This window comes from Pelobates fuscus, chromosome 2, assembly GCF_036172605.1.
Source record: "Pelobates fuscus isolate aPelFus1 chromosome 2, aPelFus1.pri, whole genome shotgun sequence".
NCBI classification, from domain to species: domain Eukaryota; kingdom Metazoa; phylum Chordata; class Amphibia; order Anura; family Pelobatidae; genus Pelobates; species Pelobates fuscus.
In genome coordinates, this window is record NC_086318.1 from 104,627,812 (window position 1) to 104,654,647 (window position 26,836).

At 39.3% G+C, this 26,836-nt stretch overlaps 1 protein-coding gene across 2 annotated transcripts in view; it reads left to right on the plus strand.

Annotated features, from left to right (window-relative positions):
- Positions 1–23,875, plus strand: part of RNF13 (ring finger protein 13) — a 129,129-nt gene extending 105,254 nt beyond the window's left edge. For both annotated transcript variants that reach the window (XM_063442520.1, XM_063442519.1), the window contains exons 5-11: positions 2,567–2,695; positions 15,302–15,389; positions 16,406–16,496; positions 18,963–19,068; positions 20,582–20,675; positions 21,718–21,798; positions 22,754–23,875. In XM_063442520.1, the coding sequence (XP_063298590.1) occupies positions 2,567–2,695; positions 15,302–15,389; positions 16,406–16,496; positions 18,963–19,068; positions 20,582–20,675; positions 21,718–21,798; positions 22,754–23,148 (984 nt within the window). In that variant the 3' untranslated portion in view covers positions 23,149–23,875. The remainder of the gene's footprint in view (positions 1–2,566; positions 2,696–15,301; positions 15,390–16,405; positions 16,497–18,962; positions 19,069–20,581; positions 20,676–21,717; positions 21,799–22,753) is intronic.
- The last annotated feature ends 2,961 nt before the right edge of the window (positions 23,876–26,836 follow it).

Genomic DNA, 26,836 nt, shown 5'->3' on the forward strand with positions numbered 1-26,836 from the left:
AAGAGCCCCCCCTCCCTGCCATGTATCAAGCAGGGAGGGGGGACGAAAAAAATAATAAAAATATTAATAATAATAATAATAAAAAACATAAATAATAAAATAATAATAATTTAAAAAAATTAATATAACAATAAAAACTATTTAAATAAAATAATAAAAATGCCCACCCCCACCAAGGCTCTGCATCACACACTCAAACACTGCATTCATACATACTGCATCACACACTGCACTCCTACACATACACTGCATCACACACACTGCATCACACACACTGCACTCATACACACACACACACTGCACTCATACACACACACACTGCACTCATACACACACTGCATTCATACACACACACTGCATTCATACACACACACTGCATTCATACACACACACTGCATTCATACACACACACACACTGCATTCATACACACACACACTGCATTCATACACACACTGCACTCACACACACACACACTCTGCACTCACACACACACACACTCTGCACTCGCACACACACTCTGCACTCACTCACACACACACACTCTGCACTCGCACACACACACACACTGCACTCGCACACACACACTCTGCACTCGCACACACACACTCTGCACTCGCACACACACACTCTGCACGCGCACACACACACTCTGCACTCGCACACACACACACTCTGCACTCGCACACACACACTCTGCACTCGCACACACACACTCTGCACTCGCACACACACACTCTGCACTCGCACACACACACACTCTGCACTCGCACACATACACACTCTGCACTCGCACACACACACACTCTGCACTCGCACACACACACACTCTGCACTCGCACACACACACACTCTGCACTCGCACACACACACACTCTGCACTCGCACACACACACACTCTGCACTCGCACACACACACACTCTGCACTCGCACACACACACACTCTGCACTCGCACACACACACACTCTGCACTCGCACACACACACACTCTGCACTCGCACACACACACTCTGCACTCGCACACACACACTCTGCACTCGCACACACACACTCTGCACTCGCACACACACACTCTGCACTCGCACACACACACTCTGCACTCGCACACACACACTCTGCACTCGCACACACACACTCTGCACTCGCACGCACACACTCTGCACTCGCACGCACACACTCTGCACTCGCACGCACACACTCTGCACTCGCACGCACACACTCTGCACTCGCACGCACACACTCTGCACTCGCACGCACACACTCTGCACTCGCACGCACACACTCTGCACTCGCACGCACACACTCTGCACTCGCACGCACACACTCTGCACTCACACGCACACACTCTGCACTCACACGCACACACTCTGCACGCACACGCACACACTCTGCACGCACACACACACACACACTCTGCACGCACACACACACACACTCTGCACGCACACACACACACACTCTGCACGCACACACACACACTGTAAATAAATATTCAATTAATATAATTTTTTTAGGATCTAATTTTATTTAGAGATTTACCAGTAGCTGCTGCATTTCTCACCCGTGTCTTATACTCGAGTCAATATGTTTTCCCAGTTTTTGGGGGTAAAATTAGGGGCCTTGGCTTATATTCGGGTCAGCTTATACTCGAGTATATACGGTAAGTAGAACTGTGAAATTGCTATGGAGTTCAGTTGAGGTCATATAACACTTGCTATTGTGTAAGAAAATGAGTTGGGAAAGAAATATATCTGTGCACAATTGACTGTGGACAACAGTCTGAGCTACTGAGACGAGGCACTATAATTTAGTGATGGAATTCTATTTTAATAGAGTACAGCAGTAAAAACAGTATTTTGAAATAATTACCATGCTGCTTAGTTATGTAGCATACCTGGCCCCATTCGAGATGTGAAACAGTTCCTTATTGAGTGTCAGCCAGCCACTCTGATAACTGCTCACTCTGCGTGCCAGGCCATAGTTAACGTCCTTATTGTGTTGTATGATTGAGGCTCATGTGTAGTTATGATTTTGCTCCAAATGTTTTCTTCTCTCGTGTTCCATCAGTAAATGGTAAAATTGATTGTGTGTCCCAGTTTGGGACCGTTATGTTTAAAGCTTCTGATTGGAGCTTGTAACCTGCTTGGTATAGGCCTTTTGTGGTGCCAAGTCGTCATCTATTAGTTTGGAAACTATTAAAGGATTACTTTTTAATTCAGGGGTTGTGCTGGACAGTTTGATTTTCTTGAATTTGTTATTGGCTGTGGGAGTAGCCAGTGTGCCTGTGTACCCTGGGTGAGACTGTATCCTCAATTCTTTGCATTATTGAATTGTTCTAACAAGTGACATGTGTGATTCTACATTCTGTATCCACTGTTCCTATTCTACTAGTTTAACTGAGCATTTTTGCTTTAATCATTCTTTTTTTTTTTTTTTTTCTTAACCATTGATGTGGATATTTTACTTGATATATTAACATGCATTTGAAATGTATTTAGTAGGTTACAATGTTTTTACATTTTTTTTTATTTTAAAACCACTTACCATCATTTTTTATTCTTCGTAGGGTTTGTTGGTGACCTCGAAACCGGAGAATGCATGTGAGCCAATATCTCCTCCTCCTATTCAAAAAGACAATAGTTCCAGCTTATACGTTGTACTTATTAGAAGACTGGACTGTAACTTTGACTTAAAGGTATGAAATGATCTAGTTCTATAAGAAAGAGTTCACTTTATATAACGTGTACTTAGAAGTTATTCTAGAGTCCTATTGATGTAGATGCTATGACCTAAAGCACCACATTTCTAAATGGTAGTAGATGGTGAGTAAATGTTGTGCTTGGATAGTCTTTCTGAATAAAAAGGTTAGCTATGTCTAGATATCTAGTTTGTTTAACATTAAACATTAAATCACTTTGTTTATGCAGCTCTATTAACGTGCATGTAAACTATACAGAGAAATCTAATGTTTATACTTCCTTTTTAAATTAGAATTTCTTATCTCCTTGTCTGTTAATAGCCTCCTGTGCGTGTTCAAAGTTCATTTAACAGAGCAGGAGAGTAAAACCCTCTAAAGTGAACACACTGTGCTGTCACGTCTGACTGAAAATGAAAAAATGTTTGTATGTAGGCTGTGTGAATGTGGCTAGGGCTGAATAAACAGAAATAAAAATGATGTAACTCCTAAATGGCAGGGGATTGAGCAGTGAGACTGCGGGGCATGATCTAAGCACAAAAAACACTTCATTAAGTTTAGAAGTCTGTTAACAGGACACTGAGATATTATGTTCAATTAACTGCTTTCTACCTTGGAAAGCTTAAAGGCAAACCAGAACTCTGTTAAAAAGTGATTACACCATGTACAGTTGTGTAAAGGAGCACTGTAGGGTTTGTGGGAAGAATCGAAAGGTTAGGCTTATGAAATAAAACTAAATAGTGTTCTTTAAAAATAACATCCGGCATAACAAACTGGTACCTAACCTACAAATTGTTCATGAGGCGTTTGGGGTGTTATTGTAACAGAACTTCAGGTTTTGTGTTTTTCGTATATAAAATCTTACCATTTAAAATCAGGGATATTTGCAGAGTTGAGCATGGGAGTCTTCTGGACTGTGATCTGAGGTTGAGCTGAGGACCACAAAAAACAATTGTTACTGCTTAGTGTAGAATGTAAAATCGTATCATTGCTAAGAATTTATAGTTGGGCAGTGTACAAGGGAAGAAATGTCATGATCATTTTTAATGATCACTCATCCCTTGAGTTGGCTGTCCAGTCTGTTTGTATGTTTGCTATTGTTTTTTTGTTTTTGTTTTTTTGTTTACAGAATATTGACAGTACATGTATGATGAATCGTTTAATTTTAGTATTTCTTTTTCTTTATTTGGCATAAATTGATTTAATTGGTTTGCTTGTAGTCATTGCACAATGTAAGTACCGTATGTTAAAGATTTCCCGTTAACACACAACTGATCTGACCTCCTAAACAAACAGGACAATCTAGTCACATTCATGTGCAAGCAAGGGATTAATGCTAAACTTTGAGTTGTGATATAAAAAGGTCTTCTGTCGGTTATCGTCGTGCAGTAGCTTATGAAACCTGTTACCAGATGACACTAGCTACGTATGACTGAATGATTACTGTTAAATCCTTGTCCTCTCAATAGTTAAACATCTGAGGATTTCAGACTGTCGGCTTGAACTTTTGTTCATGTTTCTAGAACATAAATGGTTAAATGTAAGAACTCAATTTGACTGGAGCCTGTGTGCCAGACAACAGGCCTTTTTAGGTAATCACATTCATGCTGCTTAATGTAAGATTCCATTGTTTGAATTCAGATTTTTCTTCTTAAAGGCTTGTGTGGAAAAGCCTACAGCCTATGGGACTTGGAGAATTACTTGGCAGTTCATATGACATTGTATACTCTTGTTAGAGCAGATTGTGGGTTATAGACAGACTATTGCATATTTTACATACGTAATTCCTCATTCTGCACAGATTCACTCACACAATTTTAAAGTCCTAAGTTAGTAATCTGCTGTCTTGGAATACAAATGTCCAAAACATACAGGGTTTAATTTTTGACTACATTTATTACATCTCCTGTTATTCTTCCATGACAATTATACCTTTTCTAACGTAAAATGGGAACACATGGGTTTTTGAATATTCTATTTACTTATTAACTATATTTAACAAAATTATGCTTGCTTGTGAGCTCTGAAAGATAAAAACTAAAGGGAATACAATTGACCACCTACTTTGTAATGCATTGCATACATAGATCATTAAACCGTGCACAAAAATAGTAAATATAAACACAATTCTGCTTTAAAAACTTACCATTGATTCGCTATTTAGTGGGTCTGCTAGCAGTTGCAGGCAGAACTGCTAAAAACAGGAAGACACATCAAATCAGGGGCATCTATTTCTGGTGTTTTGGGTTTTATTTTAACTCTTAATCTCCTGTTGGGCAATAGAGTATGGGTTAATAAGTAATACCTCAAGCAAAATTGGGAGTTGGAAAGTTGGGGCATGTCAGTGACGGGGGTTGGACCTTCCAAAAACGAGGCTTTTCAGCTTGAATTTGTAGCCTACGTAGCCGGCCATACCCGGCACTACGTATTCTCAGATTGTTTGTAAAGTGATCTGAGCGTGGGCTACTTTGTGATGCCCATCTTATTTGCAGGCAACTGTTCTGCAGGGTATAGATTATGGAAGTTTGATGGTTATGGTAATTTAACTGTACTTTGGGATTAGCACCAAATTGCTGGGCAGCATGGAGTGTACTTTCTTCATTTGGTAACAAATTGGTTGGCTTCATGCATTGTGAAGACAAAATCTTTGGATCAGTTACACTTGTTAATGTTACAGTTTGACAGAAAAATCCCTTGGATGTCCACACACACTCATCCTCCTTTTGTACTGATTTTAAACCCCTTGAGATCAAGTGGTTTCAGTTCATTAATCATCTTCTCTTCTCACCCAGACCAACTTTTCTTCAGTTTTTATAACCTTTTCAAACTGGTCCTGTTTCTCGAACACCCCCCCCCCCCCCCCACACCTCTTATTGCATCTTAATTTAAAGCAAAAGTGCCAACATTACCTTATCCTTCTCTGACCCAATCTTTATACCCTCTGCTTATTTACCGGTCACCAAGATCATACTGGACAGTACATGACCACTCTCGTCAACTGGTTGGTTGTTGCACAATCTAGTTCCCCAATTCAGGACTGGCCTTTAGGGACTCCTTGCTACGCTGTATTAGACACCAGAAAGAGTTGCTGCAGAGCCAGCATTAGCTTTACTGCTTTAATCTTTCATTTTTCTTACATTCTTTAACTTCCTCCGGTTGCTGTGAGTCATGCTTTTGTGTGGGTAGGGAATTAGAACCTTTAAAGCTGGTTGTCATTGGTTCTTAATGGGTTACATATATAATCTATCACTATGGTAAATGATGTTCTCATTGCTTATGTGGAGGAAGTGCAGTTAAAGTAAGCCTGCACACTGGTGCATTGTACTGTGTGATGGGCAGCAGAACATACATTGCTGTGACTCAAAGCACCCTGATTCATGTATGTTCCCCTTGATGTACTGAAATATGTATTCTTTTAAACTTACAGTTTACGGGATAAGCATGGTTTCCATTGAGAGCGATCAATGACAAAATCAGGATTGGCTTTTAAAACTGCCCTTTACTGGCCCTTGCAGAAACTGCAGATATGCAGCAAATGATATCATCAGTACCTATTATTATTATTTTTTTGTATTCGTTTTTTTTTCTTCTCCTCTTCTGCAATTGTAGCCTGGGTGTCCTTTAAATAATGGTCTCGTACAGTATGTGTTAACATGTTTCAGAAATGTAACAAGAAAGGGGTAAAAAAAAATATATTCTGGGAAGCTGAAAATTAAAATTGCAAATGGGCTGCATACGTGCTTCAGGCTGTGTACTGCTCACACATGGGTCTGTGAATTCTCAAGCAAGTTGTTGCAATACAGCAAATCAAATTGTGCGACTTTACTTCTGTTACTTAATAAGGTATGGAAACCTGCTTCTGTTTAGGACTGTGTAAATACAAAACTAAGGGGTGTGGGTATTTCCTTCTTCTATTAAGGTCCTGTAATACCATAATTCTTACAGTTCTTAGAGACACTCCGGGCACCAATACTATTTTAATGTATTTGGTAGGGTTTGGCCTCACCAGTATGCTGTATTTTTTTGCATGCTCAAACCTTTATAGTTTTTGCATAAAATAATTGTTTTGGAGAATGTTGCACCATAGGCCTGCTTCTTTAGCCACACGCTCCTCACTCCAGACAAATACCGGTACTTACTTTTCAAATGTACACACACAGCTCCGCCGCTGACAGTACTGAGTGATCTGAACTACAAAGCAACCTGCATTAGGAGAGGACATCCAGGAAAGCATGCAGTTAGAAAACCTATAAACAGCTAGTGATATCCTGACTGTCTGCAGCCAGGTTGTGAATGAAAAAAATAATATTCACGCACTCCGTACTGTTGGGGCTGAGACTGTGTGCATACTTTTGATAAGGAAATGTTTTTCTGGAGTGAGGGGGTATGGCTAAGCAGGCAAGCTTATGGTGTAGCATTCTGCAAAACAATTATATTTTTTGTGCAAAATCTATAAAGATTTTAGCATGCAAAAATACATCATATTAATGAGGCCAAAATCTATCAAATGCGTTGGTTGTACTGGTTCCCAGAGTGTTCATTTAAATGAAAGGAGCTATGCAAACTTACAGCTGTACTATATAGAGCTCTGCAAAACAAAACCATGGAGTCCAGTTGCATGTACTAATTGATAAATGGAAAAAAAATCCAAATTACTATACTGTCTTTCAGGGTAAATTAGACTACAATTAATGGCTTGTATACGGCTTGTTAAACTGGAGAACAAAGTGTTATAAAGTGAGATTGATTGGAAAATAGCAGAGAGAAGAATAATCGAGGAAAAAAAAACAAGGGGCAAATGGGTTATCCTGGGACTAATACTTAGACTTACAGTAAGTCAATGTACAAAACACCGGTGTTCTATCAAATCAATACCTTGTGAAAATCCCCTACCCTCGTCATGGGAATCAGCTGGATCCTGTGCTGCCCATGCGTGCTAGCACTCCTGCTACTCCTCCACAGCAAGGTCCTGGAAGGTAAGTAAAACTAGTTTTACACTTTCATTATAGTTAGTGCATTCACTAAGCTTAGGCACACGGGACATTTAGGGTTAGGTAAGGGATTCTAACCTCTCTCACACTCTATTCTTACCCTAACCTTTGGGGTCAGGGTTAAAATAAAGTGTGAAAAAGCACAATTTAGTGATATCCCCCTAATGTGAAATATCACTAAATATGAACAAGTCCCTAATCCTAACCCTAATTTGAACCCTCACTTAGGCAACCTTTCAGCAGCACTGTGCAGAAATAGGATTGTGATGTCCTGTAGCGTGTCGGCCCTGTTTTTTTTATTTTATTTTTTTTAAATTGAGGTGTGCCTGTTGCCATATTCTGCTTGTGTTATTTATATTGCAGTTGTTTTGTATCATATTTGTGGGTGTATGAGGCAAGCAGTGGTCAGTTCATTAAAATGGGCAGGCAGGCACCCTATAGGAGAATGAGACACCCCATTGTATTTGTAACATGTATCAAACCTTTCAGAAATGAAAGACTTCCACAACTAATTTTCTAGGTGATACTTTAGGAAAAGCCATAGGTGTTCTCAGCCTGGCAATTGAACCAGTCATACTCTCATCTCAGGGCAGACCATGATCCAGCTCTGTGTAAGATCAGTTTAAAAGGGCCCAAACACCATGTCATGAATCTGAGGTTTGGAAATGTAATTACTGGCTGTCAGGAACAAGATTTGATGAGAATCTCTATCAAGAGCAATATAAAAGCAATCTCAAAATAAGAAAGTAATTGCCTTTCATTTTCATTCCGATGGCTCAATTTTTTTTTTGACCATCTGACAGTCTCACCTTTCCACCCCCTTATTAGAACATACATAACTTGATGCAGTAATGCAGGCTAATGAATGGCTAATTCTCCTCTGTGTATGATGGAAGCGTGTCCTTTCAAACTTTTGCTTCTTCCTTTGCATTATTTCCACCCTTTGTACTATGTGTGTGTGTGTGTGTGTGTGTGTGTGTGTGCAAACGTGTAAATTTCCTTCAAAAGAGCAGTATTTTAGTAGGGCTGTGTATTTCTCAGACATCACACCTGATATCTTCCTACAGCACACTTGTTTTTGTCTCTTCATATATATCAAGCTGCTTTGGAAAGTTTATCTCTAGAGATGTAAAATTATAACTTCTCCAGAGATGTTCCACTTCCGTGAAGCAATTTGTTGATCTGTATTGCATCACATGAGGTTGGTTGTAATGACCCTAATTCTCCATTAGTGGAAACCTGTATAGCCTTATCCTTCTTTGACTTTGTTTTGTTGCTAGCCTAAAACAAAAGATAATTGTCAAGACTTTTTATGTACACATTGTTGATTTACATTTTGATGAAATTATTTATTTATAGGTTTTAGTTTTTAAAGGTTCCAAGCACTAAACCAATATAGTGGTTATGGAGCCATGAGTGCCCTGGTGTCCTCCCTTGTAAGTAGTTAAACCATTTCAGAACAGCTTGAGTTCTTACCTGGGGTGTGCAGTGTGCTGCTTCTTGCCTCCACTACGAACGATGGAAAGCTGGAAACTCCTAAGCAGGAGCTTCTGTAAGTTCTCTTCAGATAAGCGCTGCCGTGATGGGCTAGCTTATTGGCTGAGTGTTTCTGATCACTCCCAGTCAATCAATGAAGCCTTTCGCGGTGAGGCTACAGTCTGACAGCAGCTCCTGGCTTTTCATTATTAGTAGTGAAGGCAGGGATTGGTGCCCGTCGGACCCCGGGTAAGAAGGCAAACTCTTTGACTATAAAGGGGAAACACTAGGGCACACCCAACCTCATAACTACTACAGAAAGCTGTAGTGGTTATGGTACTTTGAGTGTTCCTTTAACCTTAAGTTTGTAGAGGGCATTGGGTGCCATAAGAGTTAACTGAAAAACTCTACTTGTGGATTTTTTTTATTTTTTTAGGAAGGGGGTTATGTGCAGATATTGTGCAAATATGATATTTCCAAACCTGCTTTTGTCCACTGCAGGATTTGCTGAGCACAGAGCAGAATTATCCATAAGGTGAAGCCTGGGCTCAGGGGCACTGGAACCAAACATTTACTTGAAGGGGGCAGGTTAAACTGGTAACCTACCTGGGGTCCTTTGACATATTAATCCATCTTTGGATAAGCATCATAACTTCTAGAGCTCAAGGCCATTGTTGTCACTCAGAAGTAATGGGAGTGTGAGTTCAGGGCTTAATTGTATGTGTTTGTTTAAAAGATATTGGGGTTTTTGCAGCTAGTAAGGTATCCTCCTTCTAATCTCCTACATTAGAGTTTGCAGGATCTGTACATTATTAGGTAAATCTTTATTTGTAGAGAAAATGTCCACCTAGAACAGATCTTTATAAATCTTGTAAGAACCAGAGAAAACTGTCTCTCAAAGGTACATTGTAAGCACCAAAATCACTACACCTTAAAGGGCACCATGACAAGTACAACTTAATCCTAAATTATAGACAATCCAATTTCATCTAGGCATTGTGCTAGAATTACTAGCTTAGATTTAGATTTCTCTAAAATAAGATGTTTAAAAACATCCCTTTTCACCTCATGTTAGTTCACCATGATCAGCACTGAGAAAATAAGTGCTCTGCTTGTCTATTATCAGGGAAAGCCTTTTCTGGGCAGCTCTCATGCTTTAAATTCATCCTAAGGGAGAGCAACACCGGCAGGGGAAGTAGGGAGTAGGGGCAGGCTCTGTGTGAGTGCAGCAGCACAGAGAGGAAAGAAAAAGCCAGAATGATGTATTGCAGCAGCTTTGGACAGGCAGTCTGAGAATGGAGAGAGAGAACAGGTAAAATGTATTTAACTCAAAGCCAACAAAGTGGTTGGGGACTTTTAACCCCTTAAGGACCAAACTTCTGGAATAAAAGGGATTCATGACATGTCACACATGTCATGTGTCCTTAAGGGGTTAACCGGTTATGGGAAGCAAGTCCTTCCTTAACAGGGAAATACAGAAGAGGTGTGGCTTACAGCAAGTGTAACACTCACCTAAACCATGATTGTTTGGTCACCGCAGGAAACAGAGGTAATGGGAATAAAATATGCGCTCTTAATAGTATTAAGAGAAGAAACACCTAATTTTATACCACGAGTCAAGCCTGATGGTTGGAAAATAGCAAACCTATTTCTGCAATGACATGTTTACGTTAAGGAACACTGGCGATGTAAAACCATGTTGTTTCTGAGAAACATGAATGCTTTAATTTTCCTAAAACCTGTCTCTAGCGCACAGGTAGGCAACTGTCGGCACTCCAGATGTTGTGGACTACATCCCCCATAATGCTCTTACACCTATAATGCTGGCTAAGCATCATGGGAGGTGAAGTCTAAAACATCTGGAGTGTCGAAGGTTGCCTAGTGGCTTCTGAGACGACACACACTAGATGCGCTTCCTCCTTTAGTCATTTGATATTTGAAGTTCTTTGCATTAAAATGTCACAGTATGATTCCATTGAATGCTGCTAATGAGTCTCATAAAGATGCATAGGATTTATTTTGATTTGGGTGGGTTTGAACTCTTACCTGATTGACCTCGGTGCTGGATCGATCTCCTCCGATGTCAGTGTGATACGAAAACCTAGCATGAATGGTGAGCTCTGCACGCGCAATAGGCCTTCCACAAAGGAAAGCATTAACTCAAGTCTATCCTGTGGGGTTTTGCAAAATGCTGGATGTCTTCATGCTGAGTTAAACTGCAGGAAGTGCCACTAGAGTCAGTCTAAACCCTGCAATGTAAAATACTGCATTTTTAGAGAAACTACAGTGTTTTACATTGTGGCGATCAAGGGGACTAAGACACTACGCCCAGACTGCTTCAATGAGATGATGTGGACTTGGTGCCTTCTAGTATACCTTTTAAAGTTAACTTCTTGAAGGTGTGATGGGTATTAGAGTAAATGTTTTTTGCAGTCAGAGTATGATGTAGTGCAATTGAGGTATTTGGCCCATGCCCTTGTTTAGCTGGATTGGAGAGAAAAGGTTATTAATTGTGAATGGAATGTTATCTTGTCTCACAACTGACACTACATCACAACCTCAACACGGTATCCCTGCAAGTGGTTACATCCTAAATTTCTAAATGTTACGTTTGTATCTTTAAAAACCTAACCTGCAATAATATGATTATTTGATTTTATTATAATAGGCCTGTTTTCAATAATAGAACAGATCTGCTGGATTTTTGTTTTCCTTTTTTTTTTTTAACACTGGATATGTTTATCTAGGGCACACCTTGCTTTTTTTTTTTTTTTTTTTTTTTAAATAATCTCCAGAATTTAGTAATTGAGAGTAGAGTCCATGTATTATGTGATGTGTGTGCCAGTGTCTGCTTTTGTCTTAGTATAATGTGATTGCTTGACTGGGTGGTCCTGTTGCCACTCTACTACTTTTGGAATTTCAGGAATTCCTATTCTGCAGTAGCTCTGGTTTTCACAATTTCCTGAAACAGTTTAACTATTTTCCTGACCATTCCATGTACAAAGCTGTGCAAAATGTGGTAGCTAGTAGAAATATTCTTAGAAATCTTAAATGGGGAATCTCTTAAAGGGAAACTCCAGTGCCAGGAAAACAATCCGTTTTCCTGGCACTGGAGGGGTCCCTCTCCCTCCCACCCACCAATCCCCAGTTACTGAAGGGGTGAAAACCCCTTCAGTCACTTACCTGAGGCAGCGGCGATGCAGTGTCATGCAATGCAGTGTCATGGGAAGGTGAATGCTTACAGTTTAAATTGTAAGTGGAAGTCAGAGGCACATGCGGTTTTAAATTCTAGATTATGCCTAATCAATATGTAAAATCCTTTTTTTTTTTATTTCATACATTTGTATATATGTATGCATGTGCGTATGCTTGTTGCAAAATGCATATATATATATATATTTTTATGCATTTGAACAATGCTGTTAAATGTATTATTTTTCTAAATACACTACCTAACTGCTTAAATGTTTTCTTCGCAGAATTTAACTTCTGCAGCTAAGATGATCCACCCCTTTTTGCCCAGCACATGCATGGCCTAATTTAAGCTGTGTATATATGTTAATTCACCATAAACTGCATCTTGAATGGGTATTGTGCAATACTGCATTAAAAGGCTAAAAATCGGGGGTGGAGCCAAGCAGCCCAGACGTGTCTGGACAGAGCTCCCATGTCTGGGAGAGGGAAAACAGGGTACAACGCCGGAACACAACCGCTTACAGCCAAAAGCCCACAGTACCTCTACTCAGGGGGGAGCTACCGATTCGAACGGTGCCCCTCACGAGCCCCTGCATAGCCAATCTGACGATACAAGGCTTCCGGCCTACCTGGGACCGTGCAGCGGGGAGACGGCCGCTCTCCGGGGCATCAGCGGTGACAGGAGCCGCAGCAAGACACTTCTCTCTGCCCCCCTTCTCCCCCCGACCAGTGGGGGTTATCCCGGTCACAAGAAAGAAGCTCGACTCGCCTGTTTCTCCCCACCGCTGCAACAAACTCGGACAAGCCACAAAATCAAGATGGCGGCAGCTGGTCGTGAGACTGAGACAGGAGAGCGGCACAAAACATTAGAACAGCGCCTGGATGACCTGTTCCAGAAATTCTGGCAAAAGCTCAGGCACAGGGCAGACCAGCACAATCAGGGGCAGTTGGGAAGTGCACATCCTGGGGGCAGACATCACCAAAGGGAGCCCCCTAGACCAAAACGAGCACCAAGTGACGCACACGTGACGAGGCCTGCCATCACTACCATGCGCGCACTGCCGTAGGTCCCACAAGGCCCCCCGAAGGCGGACCACCCGGGCCGACCACAGAGACCCCCAACACTCCCTGAGGGCGCAAAAATCTTCCCACAAACGAGCACAGCACAAGCGGCGCACCCACGCCCAGGGAGAGGGGAAAACAAGACGACCACAGAGTGGGAAACGGCAAGACCGTCCACGACTTCACTCAACCCACATACTCACCTCAGGGATGACACCGCAAACGCGCTCCACAAACAGGCAGTCACCCACAAGCTGCACCTGCGGGACGCAGGGGAACAGTTTCCAGCTGTACCACCAACAAACCAGCCGGAATCAGCCTCATGCACGGGCATCGGCTGAATAGGTTTACCTGGACTATCCAAACAGCTCCAATCACACTGCTTATAGTTAAGCTACACAGAGCTGCCGTAATGTATACCATAGACTACCTCTTGTTATTTTTTACTTTATTTCTTCTGTCTAGTTCGGAACCAGATTGTCTAGGGCGGCTCTCATCAGCTACCCATAGTCAGCTTTGTGTCCAATTGCAGTTAAGGAGCAGCAGGTTAGCGTGATACCACATACCCAGCAGCCAAATAGTCTAACCGCAATAGCTTGAGCTACGAATTAGCATTTTGGTACAACATTTATTATTCTGATCCAAGCGATGCCTCAGTATTGTTTTAATTATGTTTTATAATTACACAAGCGAGAATCTACACTGTTGAAATAATAATCCTAATAATTTAAAAATGTGCCTGACTAACATATGTCACGACCTGTATTGCAAATGTTTTCTAAACTTATCCTGATGTCGCTGTTGTGGCGCACCAGAGCTATATGTTACTATTGTGCACAACAAAAATAAAGAATTAAAAAAAAAAAAAAAAAGGCTAAAAATCTATTTCTGCAAAACCTATTTGAACTCTATCACTGGAATTTGTGCATTATTTTAATTAACTGGTATGGAGTATTCAAGGTTAGCATGGTATATTACATAATACTGTGACTACAATAGAGTGTGATTTTTGTTTTGTGTTTTTGCACATATGATATACACTTTATTTATAAAATAAGCCAGTAGGGAGCAAGCTGAAGCTGGAACCTTAGCCACTGATATAAACACACACACAACTTTACTTTTCTAAATACCCTTAGTGACACCTTCTGTCTGTCAATCAGACCACAGAAAAAAATTCTGCCTTACTATGAGCTGTGATTCAGAGAAGATAAATATACTTTTTTGTAATTGGAGTGTTCCTTTAATGGATTTAATATTTCAGTAAGTATGTGTATACGTTTTGGATGGCTAAGTTGTTATATGTGTATGTATGTATGTATGATCCATTGTTGTACCTGCCACACTGTTGCAAGATCCCTGAGGAAGTCCCTGAAGTGGGAAGAAACGCGTTGGACACATTGTGGACAGTTTCATTTTTAATCTTATGCTGATTGATCCTTACATATGTGTAAGTAATAAATGATTTTTATACTTTGTGCACATCTTTCTATTTTTCATTTTGGATGCATTTTTTGTTTCATTTTTCCAAATAAATGAGATTTGAAAGACTACATATTGGAATCAGAAAATTACCTGAGAGCTACAAGGAATTTTGATACGCCCTGTTTTTACAGTTAAAGTGTGAGTGATCCATTTGGCACATATCACTACTATAAAAAAACTACCAAACGGAGTTGCACTATGTTTTTTTTCTTTTTCCCTATAGTTGGATTGACCCATATTTGTATTTATGTATGTATATAGCCAGGTAACTGTCTACTTTGATCAAGAGATACACATACACTTATTACGCTATGTACTGCTGCTCTGACTACATGCATTGTATCCATGTATATCGTGGGTTAATCTATACTTTTTTTTTTTTTTTTTTTTTTAATAGGTACTGAATGCACAAAAGGCTGGCTACAAGGCTGCCATAGTATACAATGTGGATTCCGATGACCTTATCAGCATGGGATCCAATGATTGTATGTAACTGACCTTTCTACCAATTACGAGTATATTGTTGTATAATAAAACAAGAGAAAAGGTTGGTAAAGAAAAGAATGGGGAATCAAGGTGGACATATTGCTGAATGTATAATCAGGGTTGCTTATAACAGGGCTGTGATCATTAAAGTGTACAGGTATATAATGTATATAGGCTGATCCTGTCTGATGATATGTAATTATTCAGATTTTGCAGAACCATGTCTTTCCACATCATTCTGGTTCTGTTTTGTGTTGCAGTGACCTTATGATTAAGATTCTATTTCTATTAGGTACAGGGAGCTACATTTGTAATGGATGTGACCCCATAGCAGTTGCAGACTGTTTTTGGCCTGACTTGGTCTGTTGAATGGGTTGGATTGGATGATGGTTTGTTTATTGACTTTATTGCAAATAAAATCACGGTTATTCTATTAATGCTCAGTTCACTACTATAGATGCAAATCTGATTAAATACATTGGGTTACACTGCAAAGTATTGCATTCTAGTACCGCATGTCTGCAAAGTTAGTCCAGGTGACTTGTAAGCCTCTAAATGTACCAGATGTTGACGTATCATCGATAGACACTGTATCTGATTAAAATGGAAGAGTTGTCAAAAGCAAGTTCTTCTCTTCTGCTGGCTTACATATCTAGGTTTACTTACTAACCTTTCCATAATACAGAATAAAACCCCAATACAAAGCTCATGCTAAAATAACCAAGATGTGACTATATAGCAGAGTTCAAGACGTAGCAAATCGGCTATTTTGGATTTACATTCACTATAATTCAGAGTTTAGTGAATAAACCGATTTACTTTGAATATACTTTTTATAATTTGTTTGAGAAAGTGCATCATTCAATGAACGCAGATGCCAGTGAAATTGAACTGTAAGCATCCAATTCTCCTAATGCAGTCCTCTCCCTTATTGTAATGTAGAAGCACTGCAGCTTCCCCGTCATTTGTAGGTATAATTTTCCTTTTAATTACTGGAGGTTTGTGTGTGTTCCAGTGGACATTCTGAAGAAGATTGACATTCCATCTGTATTTATTGGGGAGTCTTCAGCGCGTGTTATGAAGGAAGAATTCACATGGGATAAAGGGTAAGGATCATCTGATCAGTGGTTTTAGTTTCAGACTGGGTGCATAATGTGTCATATACAGTACACTGTAGGCAGATTATTATTTTCTTCTTCTGGGATATTGGTTTATAAAATGCATTTTACATTTGGGGTGGGGGTGGATGTTTTGATCTAAATTGTAGATTTTCCAGAACACAAAGGGTGTGTGAGATTCCACCATGGCCCATGATGTACTCATTCAGCCTGTTGGGTGCTAATTTGAACGAATACAAGGTTAATTTTAATAAAATAAGAGTTCAAAGTAAATTTCAAATTTATGGGCCAAAATAGCCAAATTGGAAAAATTCTCCAAGCCAACTTTGCTTCAAATTTAGCCAATTTGTCATAGAATCGGAAATTTAGTTAGAATTCTCGCTTTAGTGAAAAATCCTAAAATAATCAACTTCTGGCCTCCTTTGCATTATCCCTTTCTCTGTTTCTTCGTACTTTTTGATATATTCTAGTTTATTATGTGTTTTCCTTTGTTACGCATAATAATTTCTTACAAACATTTGGCTTGTTATTTTTTTCCTTGTTAAAGGACCACTATAGGCACCCAGACCACTTCAGCTTAATAAAGTGGTCTGGGTGCCTGGTCCATCTAGGATTAACCCTTTCTTCTGTAAACATAGCAGTTTCAGAGAAACTGCTATGTTTACCTATGGGTTAATCTAGCCTCTAGTGACTGTCTCATTGACTCCCGCGCTTCCACTGTGATTTTCACAGTGAGAAGACTCCAGCGTCCATAGGAAAGCATTGAGAATGCTTTCCTATGAGACTGGCTGAATGCGAGCGTGGCTCTTGCCGCGCATGCGCATTCAGCCAGCGATGTCAGAAGAGGGAGGTCCACTATAAAAGGCAGATATGTTTTTTGTGGAATATAAGAATAATTTGGATTCCAAAACATTTATTATAAACATATTTAATTATTCAAGGACATTTAAAGTACTTTAATACCTTTCATTTAAACTACAACATTTAATTAGAAAACAATTGTTTTCTTCTTCGTGATAAATTTTGAATCTCTGAAGAAATACTGTTCAACAGATATTTTATTCTCTAATTTGTAGCACAGTTGACAATTTATGAACATTATTCAAAAAACGTTATTCTTAATTCATTATTAAGCTTTAATTTCTGGGCAAAATGTGGAACATTCAATGTACAAACCTGTGGAATGTTCCTGCTAATTTCCCCAAGTACATTGACTCCATATTGCTCCCATCCATGGCCACTGTGTATAATGCAGACAATGTTCCAGCAACAGTATGCAATTCAAGGAGATTTCCATATGACTGGTAGACATTTTTAATGGTCACTAAATCTAGACTAATGACAAATGTTTCCATCTCAATATTTTGTGACAATAACAATCTTGCAAAACCTATAAGTAATATTCTATTTTGTAGCAAAAAAATATAAAAATCTGATATTTTGCTAAATAGTTTTGCCTTATGACTATATAGAATGTACATGTACCTCTATTTCTCTATATATGCAAAATATTTTATTTTGACACTGCTGTCATTAAAGGGACGATATAGTCACAAAAACAACTTTAACTTAATGAAGTGTATAGATCATGTCCCTGCAGTCTTGCTGCTCAAATCTCTGCCATTTAAAACAATTTGTTTATGCAGCCCTAGTCACACCCCCTGCATGTGACTTGTACAGCCTTCCTAAACTCTTCCTGTAAAGAGTCATCTAACATTTACACTTCCTTTATTGCAAATTCTGTTTAATTTAGAATTTCTTATCTCCTGCTCTGTTAATAACTTGCTAGAATCTGCAGGAACTTCAATTTACAGAGCAGGAGATAAACACTCTTACGTTACATCAACAATTAAACTATTTTGTTTTCATGCAGGCTGTGTGAGTGGCTAGGGCTGCATAAACAGAAACAAAAGTCATTTAACTCAAAAATGGCAGTGAAACTTCAGAGGCATAATCTATAAACAAAAACTGCTCCTTTAAGCTAAACTTGTTTTGGTGACTAAATGAACACCGCATGCCTGGTAAACTCCCATCCAGTAAGTACTTTAAACTGTTTTTAGGAATGGTTTGAGAACTTATCTGGGTTCTGTGGTGTCTGGTGCTGGAAGCTTCACTGTGCTAATCCCTGCCATACAGGATCAGGAAATTGGCTGAGAGCATCGGCTGAGAATTTCAGCTGAGCCTTCTCAAGACCTTCTGATTTTGGAAGCGGCAGCAGCAAGTGCCCAGTGGACCCTGGGTAAAATGGCAGACAATTCTTGCATGGTTTGACTACTTACTCTGGAAGAGCATCAAAGCCCTACTGGCACCATAACACTACAGCAGGCAACAGTGGTGTTGCGGTGCTTGAAGTGTTCCTCTAAAATATTGATATTAAGTTTCTTGTTAAAAAGAAAAATCCTTGATATTCTTTTATTTATTTTACATCCAATGTATTTGTTTTGCTTTCTATAGTGCCCATATTATTTTAATCCCTGAAGCCAACTTGTCATTGGAGTACTACCTAATACCGTTCCTGATTATAGTTGGGATCTGTCTGGTTCTTATTGTTATCTTCATGGTATGTATCGGAGCTCTGTCCAGAATATTAGCAGTGCATTACGCCAAAAGTAATAGATTTAATTTACTTATTCCAACTGTAATGGAATTTAAAAAAAACAAAACACAGAACGAATAGTTCCCAGGATTTTCAATACTATGTTTACTTAACCCTATATTAACAAATCTGTATTACAAGGTGTGAAAAGAAAATTAAAGAAACACTCCCAGCATTCCAACTGTGGAATTTTGTGACTTTATTAAACAATCTGTTAACAATGTTCTGGTCAGTGGGGTTACCTTTTATGCAGATTCATTGCACTTGTTGTAAATGGTCTATAAAATCTTCTAGCTGATCACTTACTACTGACTCGAAATGTTACATCATTGTTTTCCTTGCTTCTCTTATGTTTATTTTACAAGACTGATGGATACAATATCTTTTTTTTCCTAATTTTGAGCTTTATAGCCAGAGCAGAATTGCCTACAAGGTAACCCATTTGAACCACTTCACTTATTTTGCCATCTTACACCTCATGAACTGAATGGCATTCTAGAAAAATGTGCATCAGTTCTTTAGACTTGATTCAGACAGTTTACATAAATACTGTTTGTTGACCACCTGACACGCAGACAATTTTGACATCACATGTGATGTACAGCATAAATATTTAAACTTTGACTCTTCTGTTTCTGTTGTTGATCCAATCCTATGATTGTAATCACACAATGTTAATTATCTGTCAATATTTTGTCCCCCCCCCCCCAAAAAACTCAAAACACCAACATTTCTGTAATTCATTTTTTTTTTATCTCTACATAAGAGAGTGAGATTTCACTGCCATTGAGTGCTTAAATATATATATTTCTGTAAATTGAGATGGATTTGCACGCAGGGAGGTAAAAAGCAATAAAATCAAACCTTGTGACTTTTTATTAATTTCCTGTATTGACCATCTTTTTCTCCAGTGCCAGATTATATAGTACAGCTGCATCCCTTTATTGTGTTTCATTATTGAGATAGAAATTATTTTTATTATCCCTACTCGCTGTTAAGGTAGCCCTAAAACCTAATTAAATTTCAATCTTTACTATTTTCCATTGTCTCCCGTTTTGATAACAATATTATGTTGAACTTGGGGGATTAGCTCAAATGGTAGAACGCTGGCTTAGCATGTGCGCGGTAGCGGGATCGATGCCCGCATTCTCAATCTCTTTTTATTTAGAAAATTGGGCAGACTAAGATGGGCCGAATGGTTCTTATCTGCTGTCACATTCTATGTTTCTATGTATATATTTTGCTCACCCAGTCTAAGTAGTGGTGGATATTCTGATATTCACTAAACTCTCATTACTTATAAAGGAACTAGAGAGCACAGAGTATATAGCTTCACATATTTTATTTGCTTTCAGTTGTGACTCTTCATTTGCTGATTGATGGGAAGAGATTACCAATAACTGAATATCTTTTGAAATGGAATTTATAACTATATTTTATAGGCACATCTTTTGGTTTGTTTCATATTCTCATACAGATCACTAAATTTGTGCAAGACAGACACAGAGCAAGGAGGAACAGACTCCGTAAAGATCAACTAAAGAAACTCGCCATACATAAATTTAAGAAAGGTAATCTATATCACACTAAATAATTGAAATTATGAGTTTGTGTTGTGTTTATTTGTAGAAGTGTATTTTTCTCTTGTTTCTAAAGGCTTGTGTCCAGTGCGTGTCTCATGTTTCCATTTTACTATTGGAAAATGTTTGAGATTCTTTCTTTCCGAGCCAGTCTGCTGTGATTGAAAAAGGGAGGCCAATATCCCCCCACTGGTGGGCACAATGCTTTCTTATGGGAAGTTTGAATGTGTGACACTTTTCTCATTTGTGTATTAGGTACCCAGTGCTAGTCTGAGGAGGCTTGAACCGTCATTTTATTGCGCAGTGGCTTATAATTCAGAATGTATCTCCTTCTAGGTTAATTACCTACTAGAGCCTCCTGTGTGCGAGAAAAGTTCAGTTAACAGCGCAGGAGATAATAGCTTCTAAATTCAACATACTACGCTGTACAATCTGATTAAAAATAAAACCGTTTTTTGTGGGGGGGGGGGGGGGGGGTTCATGCTGGCTGTGTGAGTCACAGCCAGGGGAGGTGTGACTTGTGCTGCATAAACAGACACAAAAGTGTCTCCTTAATGGCAGAGAATTGAGCAGTAAGAATGCAGGAGCATGGTCTATTTAAACCAAAACTATTGGCTTAATGAAGCAGTTCTGGTGTATAGTATCCCTTTTAATCAAATAATGTTTATTGGTGCAAGTACTGGGGCATTCAGATAATTGCCATTTGTCCTTATAAGGTAAAACAATGGCTTCCCTCCAAGACTTCTCTTTCAATGATTAAGGAGGAAAGTATTTAGCAAAGGCAGCTTTTTGCTTTATTTTTAGCCAGTGTTTAACAAAAAATCCGGAGAGCAGTGAATTTTGTCAGCAAGCACACTATTCTGTATCACTTTATTTTGATAGTTTAAGCCATAGTGTTACATTTTAACAAATATGTGTTAAATTAATCACACCTCTAAGTATTCGCCCCCCCCCCCCCAAAAAAAAAGCACATTTTATCTTTCTTGTAGCATAACTTAATTTCTTTATCATATTTAGAATTGTTTCATTACAGGGGATGAATATGACGTGTGTGCAGTATGTCTGGATGAATATGAGGAAGGAGATAAACTCAGAGTCCTGCCCTGCTCACATGGTAAGTAGATTATACCCCAGGCATCAACCGATTCCAGCGCTCAAATTGTTGTAGACAAAGACTTGCAACACTCAGCCAGTCACAGAATATTATAGGAAGTGTTCACTAACCAACAAATGTGTTTACGCCAAATATGGGCATTTTTGTTCCGCTTGGTTCTTTAGTAACAGATTTTGGTCGTATGATTCCCATTTTAAAATGGCTCAGACTGAATTGCAATCAAACTTACTTGCTACAAGAAAGATGGGGGGGAAAGCTAAAGTAAAAGTAGGGGTTGGGATAGGGTGAATGTGTGCCTTGATCATTCAGCATTGATTACTTATTTTTAACAAATAACTGTCTATCAAATGATTTATTAGCTGCGAGTTGCTCCTATAAGGTGGAAGATTTGTTTTGCTTCTCCATTCTGCTAATCTCTACTGCCAAATACAAATGAACTCCTTCTTTGTACTGAAATCAGCAGGTGATTATACTTATTTGCACACTACTTAAAGTGAACCTGTCTTGCAGTTTCTATTTACGCTATAACATCACATTATGAACTCCATGTATAATTTTATCATAGTTAAATATATTATTTCTTATGGAGACGTTAAGTGAACATTTGCAACTGCACCGGTGTTCCCAGTGTCTCCATAATTAATGGGTATTACACAAATGTAATACTGTCCCAGCTACTACCCCAATCCTCCTTTCCAAAACACAATTATTCATACCTTGGATCATTTCTCCCACAAAGAAGCACTCCATAACATTCCAAGTGCATGTGCATCATATCTGAGCAATGTCTGTCTCTCTATGCTCCTCTAGTAAGCGTGAGACATGCTTGCCAATGGGTATTTGCTGGAATTTTTAGATACTGAAAGAATAAAATGGTAACTGAAAACCAAGTAAATAGGAATGACCTCTTTTTGTTTTAAAACACCAATCTCTTAATCTCTAATGTTTCTAACAGCCTATCACTGCAAGTGTGTTGACCCTTGGCTGACCAAGGCTAAGAAGACTTGTCCTGTTTGCAAGCAAAAGGTTGTCCCATCACAAGGAGACTCTGAGTCTGATTCAGACAGCAGCCAGGAGGAAAACGACATCTCTGAAAACACACCCTTACTGCGTCCTGTTGCCTCTGCTAGCACTCAGTCGTTTGGGGCCATATCTGAATCTCACACGCAACCAAATGTGGTAGAGTCATCTGGTGAAGATGATGATGATTTTGGGGAGGGTGGTGGTCGTGATGGTGATGACGACGATGATGACAGTGATAGCAGCGATGAGGAGCAATACACAGAAAGTGTGGTGGTTCAGCTGCAGCATAACATGGAAAGGGAGACGAGGGATAGGAATACGGTTTGAGTTTTCTGGTGACCTGGGTAGGATAGCTACCTATTATGCATCAGCAAAGACTATTTTCTTATTCTAGTAGTGAACCATTATGAAGTTGGGCACATTAATTTAGGTTTAAATCTTTCAATTATAAAAATTGCTTCAGTTTCTAGCATTGGATGACTGGCTTCATACTATACTGAATATATGTATTGTACTGAATATTTAAGTATGTGGAATTGCAAAGATACAATTGGATCGGTGCTTGCGAGTTTCCTTTAAACACAGGTCACAGAAGGGTACGTGACCCTGCAATATTTGCATGGTTTACCCTATCATGCCCTAACGAAGCATGGGCTTCATGAGAACCTTTGTGTGTAGGTGTTTGGGGAAAATAAATGAGGAGAAACTCAAGACACAATTTTAATTTTTTTTTAATGCTATGCACACTGTGCTTGCGTTACTAAGGCTTTAATAAATATGTATATATATTCAGAATGTTTCAAATGCTTTACGAACAGTCCATGTCTCCAAGCGGATTACAGATGGCTTGAAAATAGACGTACTGACCATATTACTCAGATAAGCCATACCAGTGCATGATATGCATATTAAACATCACCCCGTGGGTAATGAACACGTAGGTACATTTTCAATTATTTACAAAGCAGTCTGGTGATCCATAGTGCAAGAGCAAGTAATAGATAAATCCAAGTCACTGGTTACAACAGTAAGTGCTGTAGGGGTGGGTTGCACATAGCCTCTAGCACAAAAAAACATTAAACACAATTTTTAAGCATTTTGTTCAAATACTTATAAAACCTCTCTGGTAGAGTACATTAAGTTGTTTATTTTGGTTGTTTTTTTTCTCTCATTTTTCCTGAACTTTGTACAGATTACCTGGATATATGCACTATGGGGGTGGGGGAGGATAAAATTAATAAACAGTGTATTTATCCACTGTATTATGGTAAGACGCACTTATCGTACCAATGTAGAAAGTCACTACTTTTGTAAAGTTTAAGTAATTTTTATATCGCATTGAGAGTGAATACTAAATAAAATTATCTGACCTGATGTCCATGCTGTGTTATATTTATTTGAAAAAATGTTTGGCACAGATTCAATGCGTTTTTCTCGTCTTTTCGTTTATTTCCATTGGTGATATTTTTTTTGTGCTGGTTAAGGTACTTCTTAAAAGGACATTCTAGGGTAGATTGTTCCCCCTGGGTTAGTCCAGGGCTCCACAAATCCCAGGCACCAAGTTGTCATGGCAACTAGAAATTTCACCCTGTCACCTGGGATTTGTTAGCCCTTTAGCGAAGGTGGCCGCGCAGGATACCATTTGGAGCTGGCTGCTGTGGGGATCATTGAAGCCGGCCGCCCTGGGGATCATAGGGTCGGTCGAGGTAGCAAGAAGACGGCAACAAGGGAGCAGTAATGGCGGGAGCAGTTCCTCTCTGCTCCCTCGCAGCTGTTTAGTAATGGCAGGAGCCAGAATATGTCACTCTGGCCCAGCATTACTGCAGAAAGCACATAGGGGAGCAGAGAGGAAGAGCGGGAAAATAATCAGAGCAGCCCCACCGGACGCCAGGGAAAGATCCACTCTGCTTTCTGAAAGGTAGGGAGGCTGGCTGGACATAAATTAAAATAAAAGTCACTGTGTGTGTGTAAATGAGTGTGTGACTGTTAGTGTGTGTGTGTCCTTTTAGATATCTGCCCGTCTGAGAACGGTGTTTTTACTAGCCTTTTTTTCCCCACGTTGTGTCTGTTTTGCTGTGGCTTGGCCCAACTCCATGACTGGGATCATAAATCTTAATGATCTCAGCTAAGTCAATGCTTTCCTATAGGAAAGTATTGGGAGCTCTGTGCCAATCCGCATCTCCTCCTAGAGATCCATTGAATCAATGTATCTCTATGGGGAACAATCAGTGCCTCCATGCAGAGTGTGGAGACTCTGAACGTAGGTACTGCAACACTGAACCAGTGTCTGATGACTGTCACTAGAGGTGTTACTAGGCAGTAATGTAAACACTGCCTTTTCTCTGAAAAAAGTGTTTATATTGAAAAGCCTGCAGGAAAACTGCAGAAACACTACAGAAAACTGTAGTGGTCTGGTGACTATAGTGTCCCTTTAAGAATTGAATTTTTCTCGTTCAAAATGAAACGGTTAGTTTAAAAAAAAAAAACCAAAATGGTTCCTTACTCTTTTAGCTCCCTCCTAGATTGCAAATTTGTCAAGCCTTGGTTTAGTCAAAGTGTTTTTTTTTTTTGGTTTTTTTTTTGTGTGTGTGTGTAGTAACATTTAGTCCTAGCTTGTAGCTTAGATGTTATTTTCAGGCTCATATTTTATGGCTCTAATTTTAAATGGTTATTCCAAACTAAGGGGCATATCTACTTGATCACCCGTCAAACCTGTAAAAGATTTTAAATTTACCTTAATTCAGCGCCGGCGCAGATCTTCCACGCCCAATCACTTGGCACTGGCGCAGTCCAGTCATAGCCTTTTAATAGAGAGGGAGTATTATTTAAAAAATTAAAATAACTTGTACAATTTGCGGAGGGAGCACACAGTGGGAGTGGGAAGTGCTCTGTCTGGGGATGTTCATGTCTGTTGGCAGTGTACTGTGTGTGCAACTAGCCGCCAGCAAACAAGTAACAATTACTCTGGATGTGCAGAAACGCTCCTGACCCCATGGCCACTGGTGGTTGGAGTAACCCTTTAGTATAATGTCAATCTACTCAGACTGACCTTTCCCAGATTTCTCTGTTACACAGAGGTATTTAGTTTATGAGGTGGTGTACATACAGACAGTAGTACAAGGTTACTTGCTTGTTCTGCTGTTTAGAGAAAGTAAAACTCTGTGAAAGAGCCATGTGTGTTGTCTAAGAAAAAGAACGAACACATGGAGCCAAAATAGATACACTGGAAAGGTGGGGTGTAACCCCAGTTAGGAAATGAAAAAGCAGAGAGTAGTGTATCTAATACATGATATAAAATATATGGATCGGTAGGGTGTCTAAGAAATTAGATTAGACAGGCTGTCAGAACAAGGTAAACCACCCAAAAATAAACGAAAATAATAAAGATTTATTAAACATATATATCCATAAAACCCAAATGAGTGCCAAGTGTGTACACAAAAATGTGAGTGTGTACCCCAAAACGTGAAGTTAAAAGTACATATAATGTGGACTTATATGTGCAAAAAGAACGTCAGCATGGATAAGGCTAGTCCATGCAGACATAGAGGTAAAAAACGCTCCAGTCAGTAAATCATGATCAGTGGCATACCAGACTTAATAGTAGATGGCAGAGCACTAATCCAATGACTAGGTAATCGATTGAACAGTCTGTCACAACTCACAATAGAGGAGAGGTATCGGTACCGTTAAAATAATCTTATATATCGCTCAATTCTCAAGGTATGTGAGTTGAATAGATGGTACTAATAAATGCTGAGAACATATCGGCATCCTAGTGTTGATTGCTAAATACAGCGACTAAAAGATAACTGCAGGTCTGGGACTGACAGTGAAGTATATGCTTGGGTAGATCAGTACATATAGATGTAGTGAGTGGTGGGTACAGTCACAATAGAGTGTGCTGTTGGACTTGTGAAACATCACTGAACACAAGTATGTTCAGTGATGTTCAAATGTATAAGGACAATGGTGTGATAAGTGAAAGTTACGTTTTGTGTGAAAAATGCAAAAA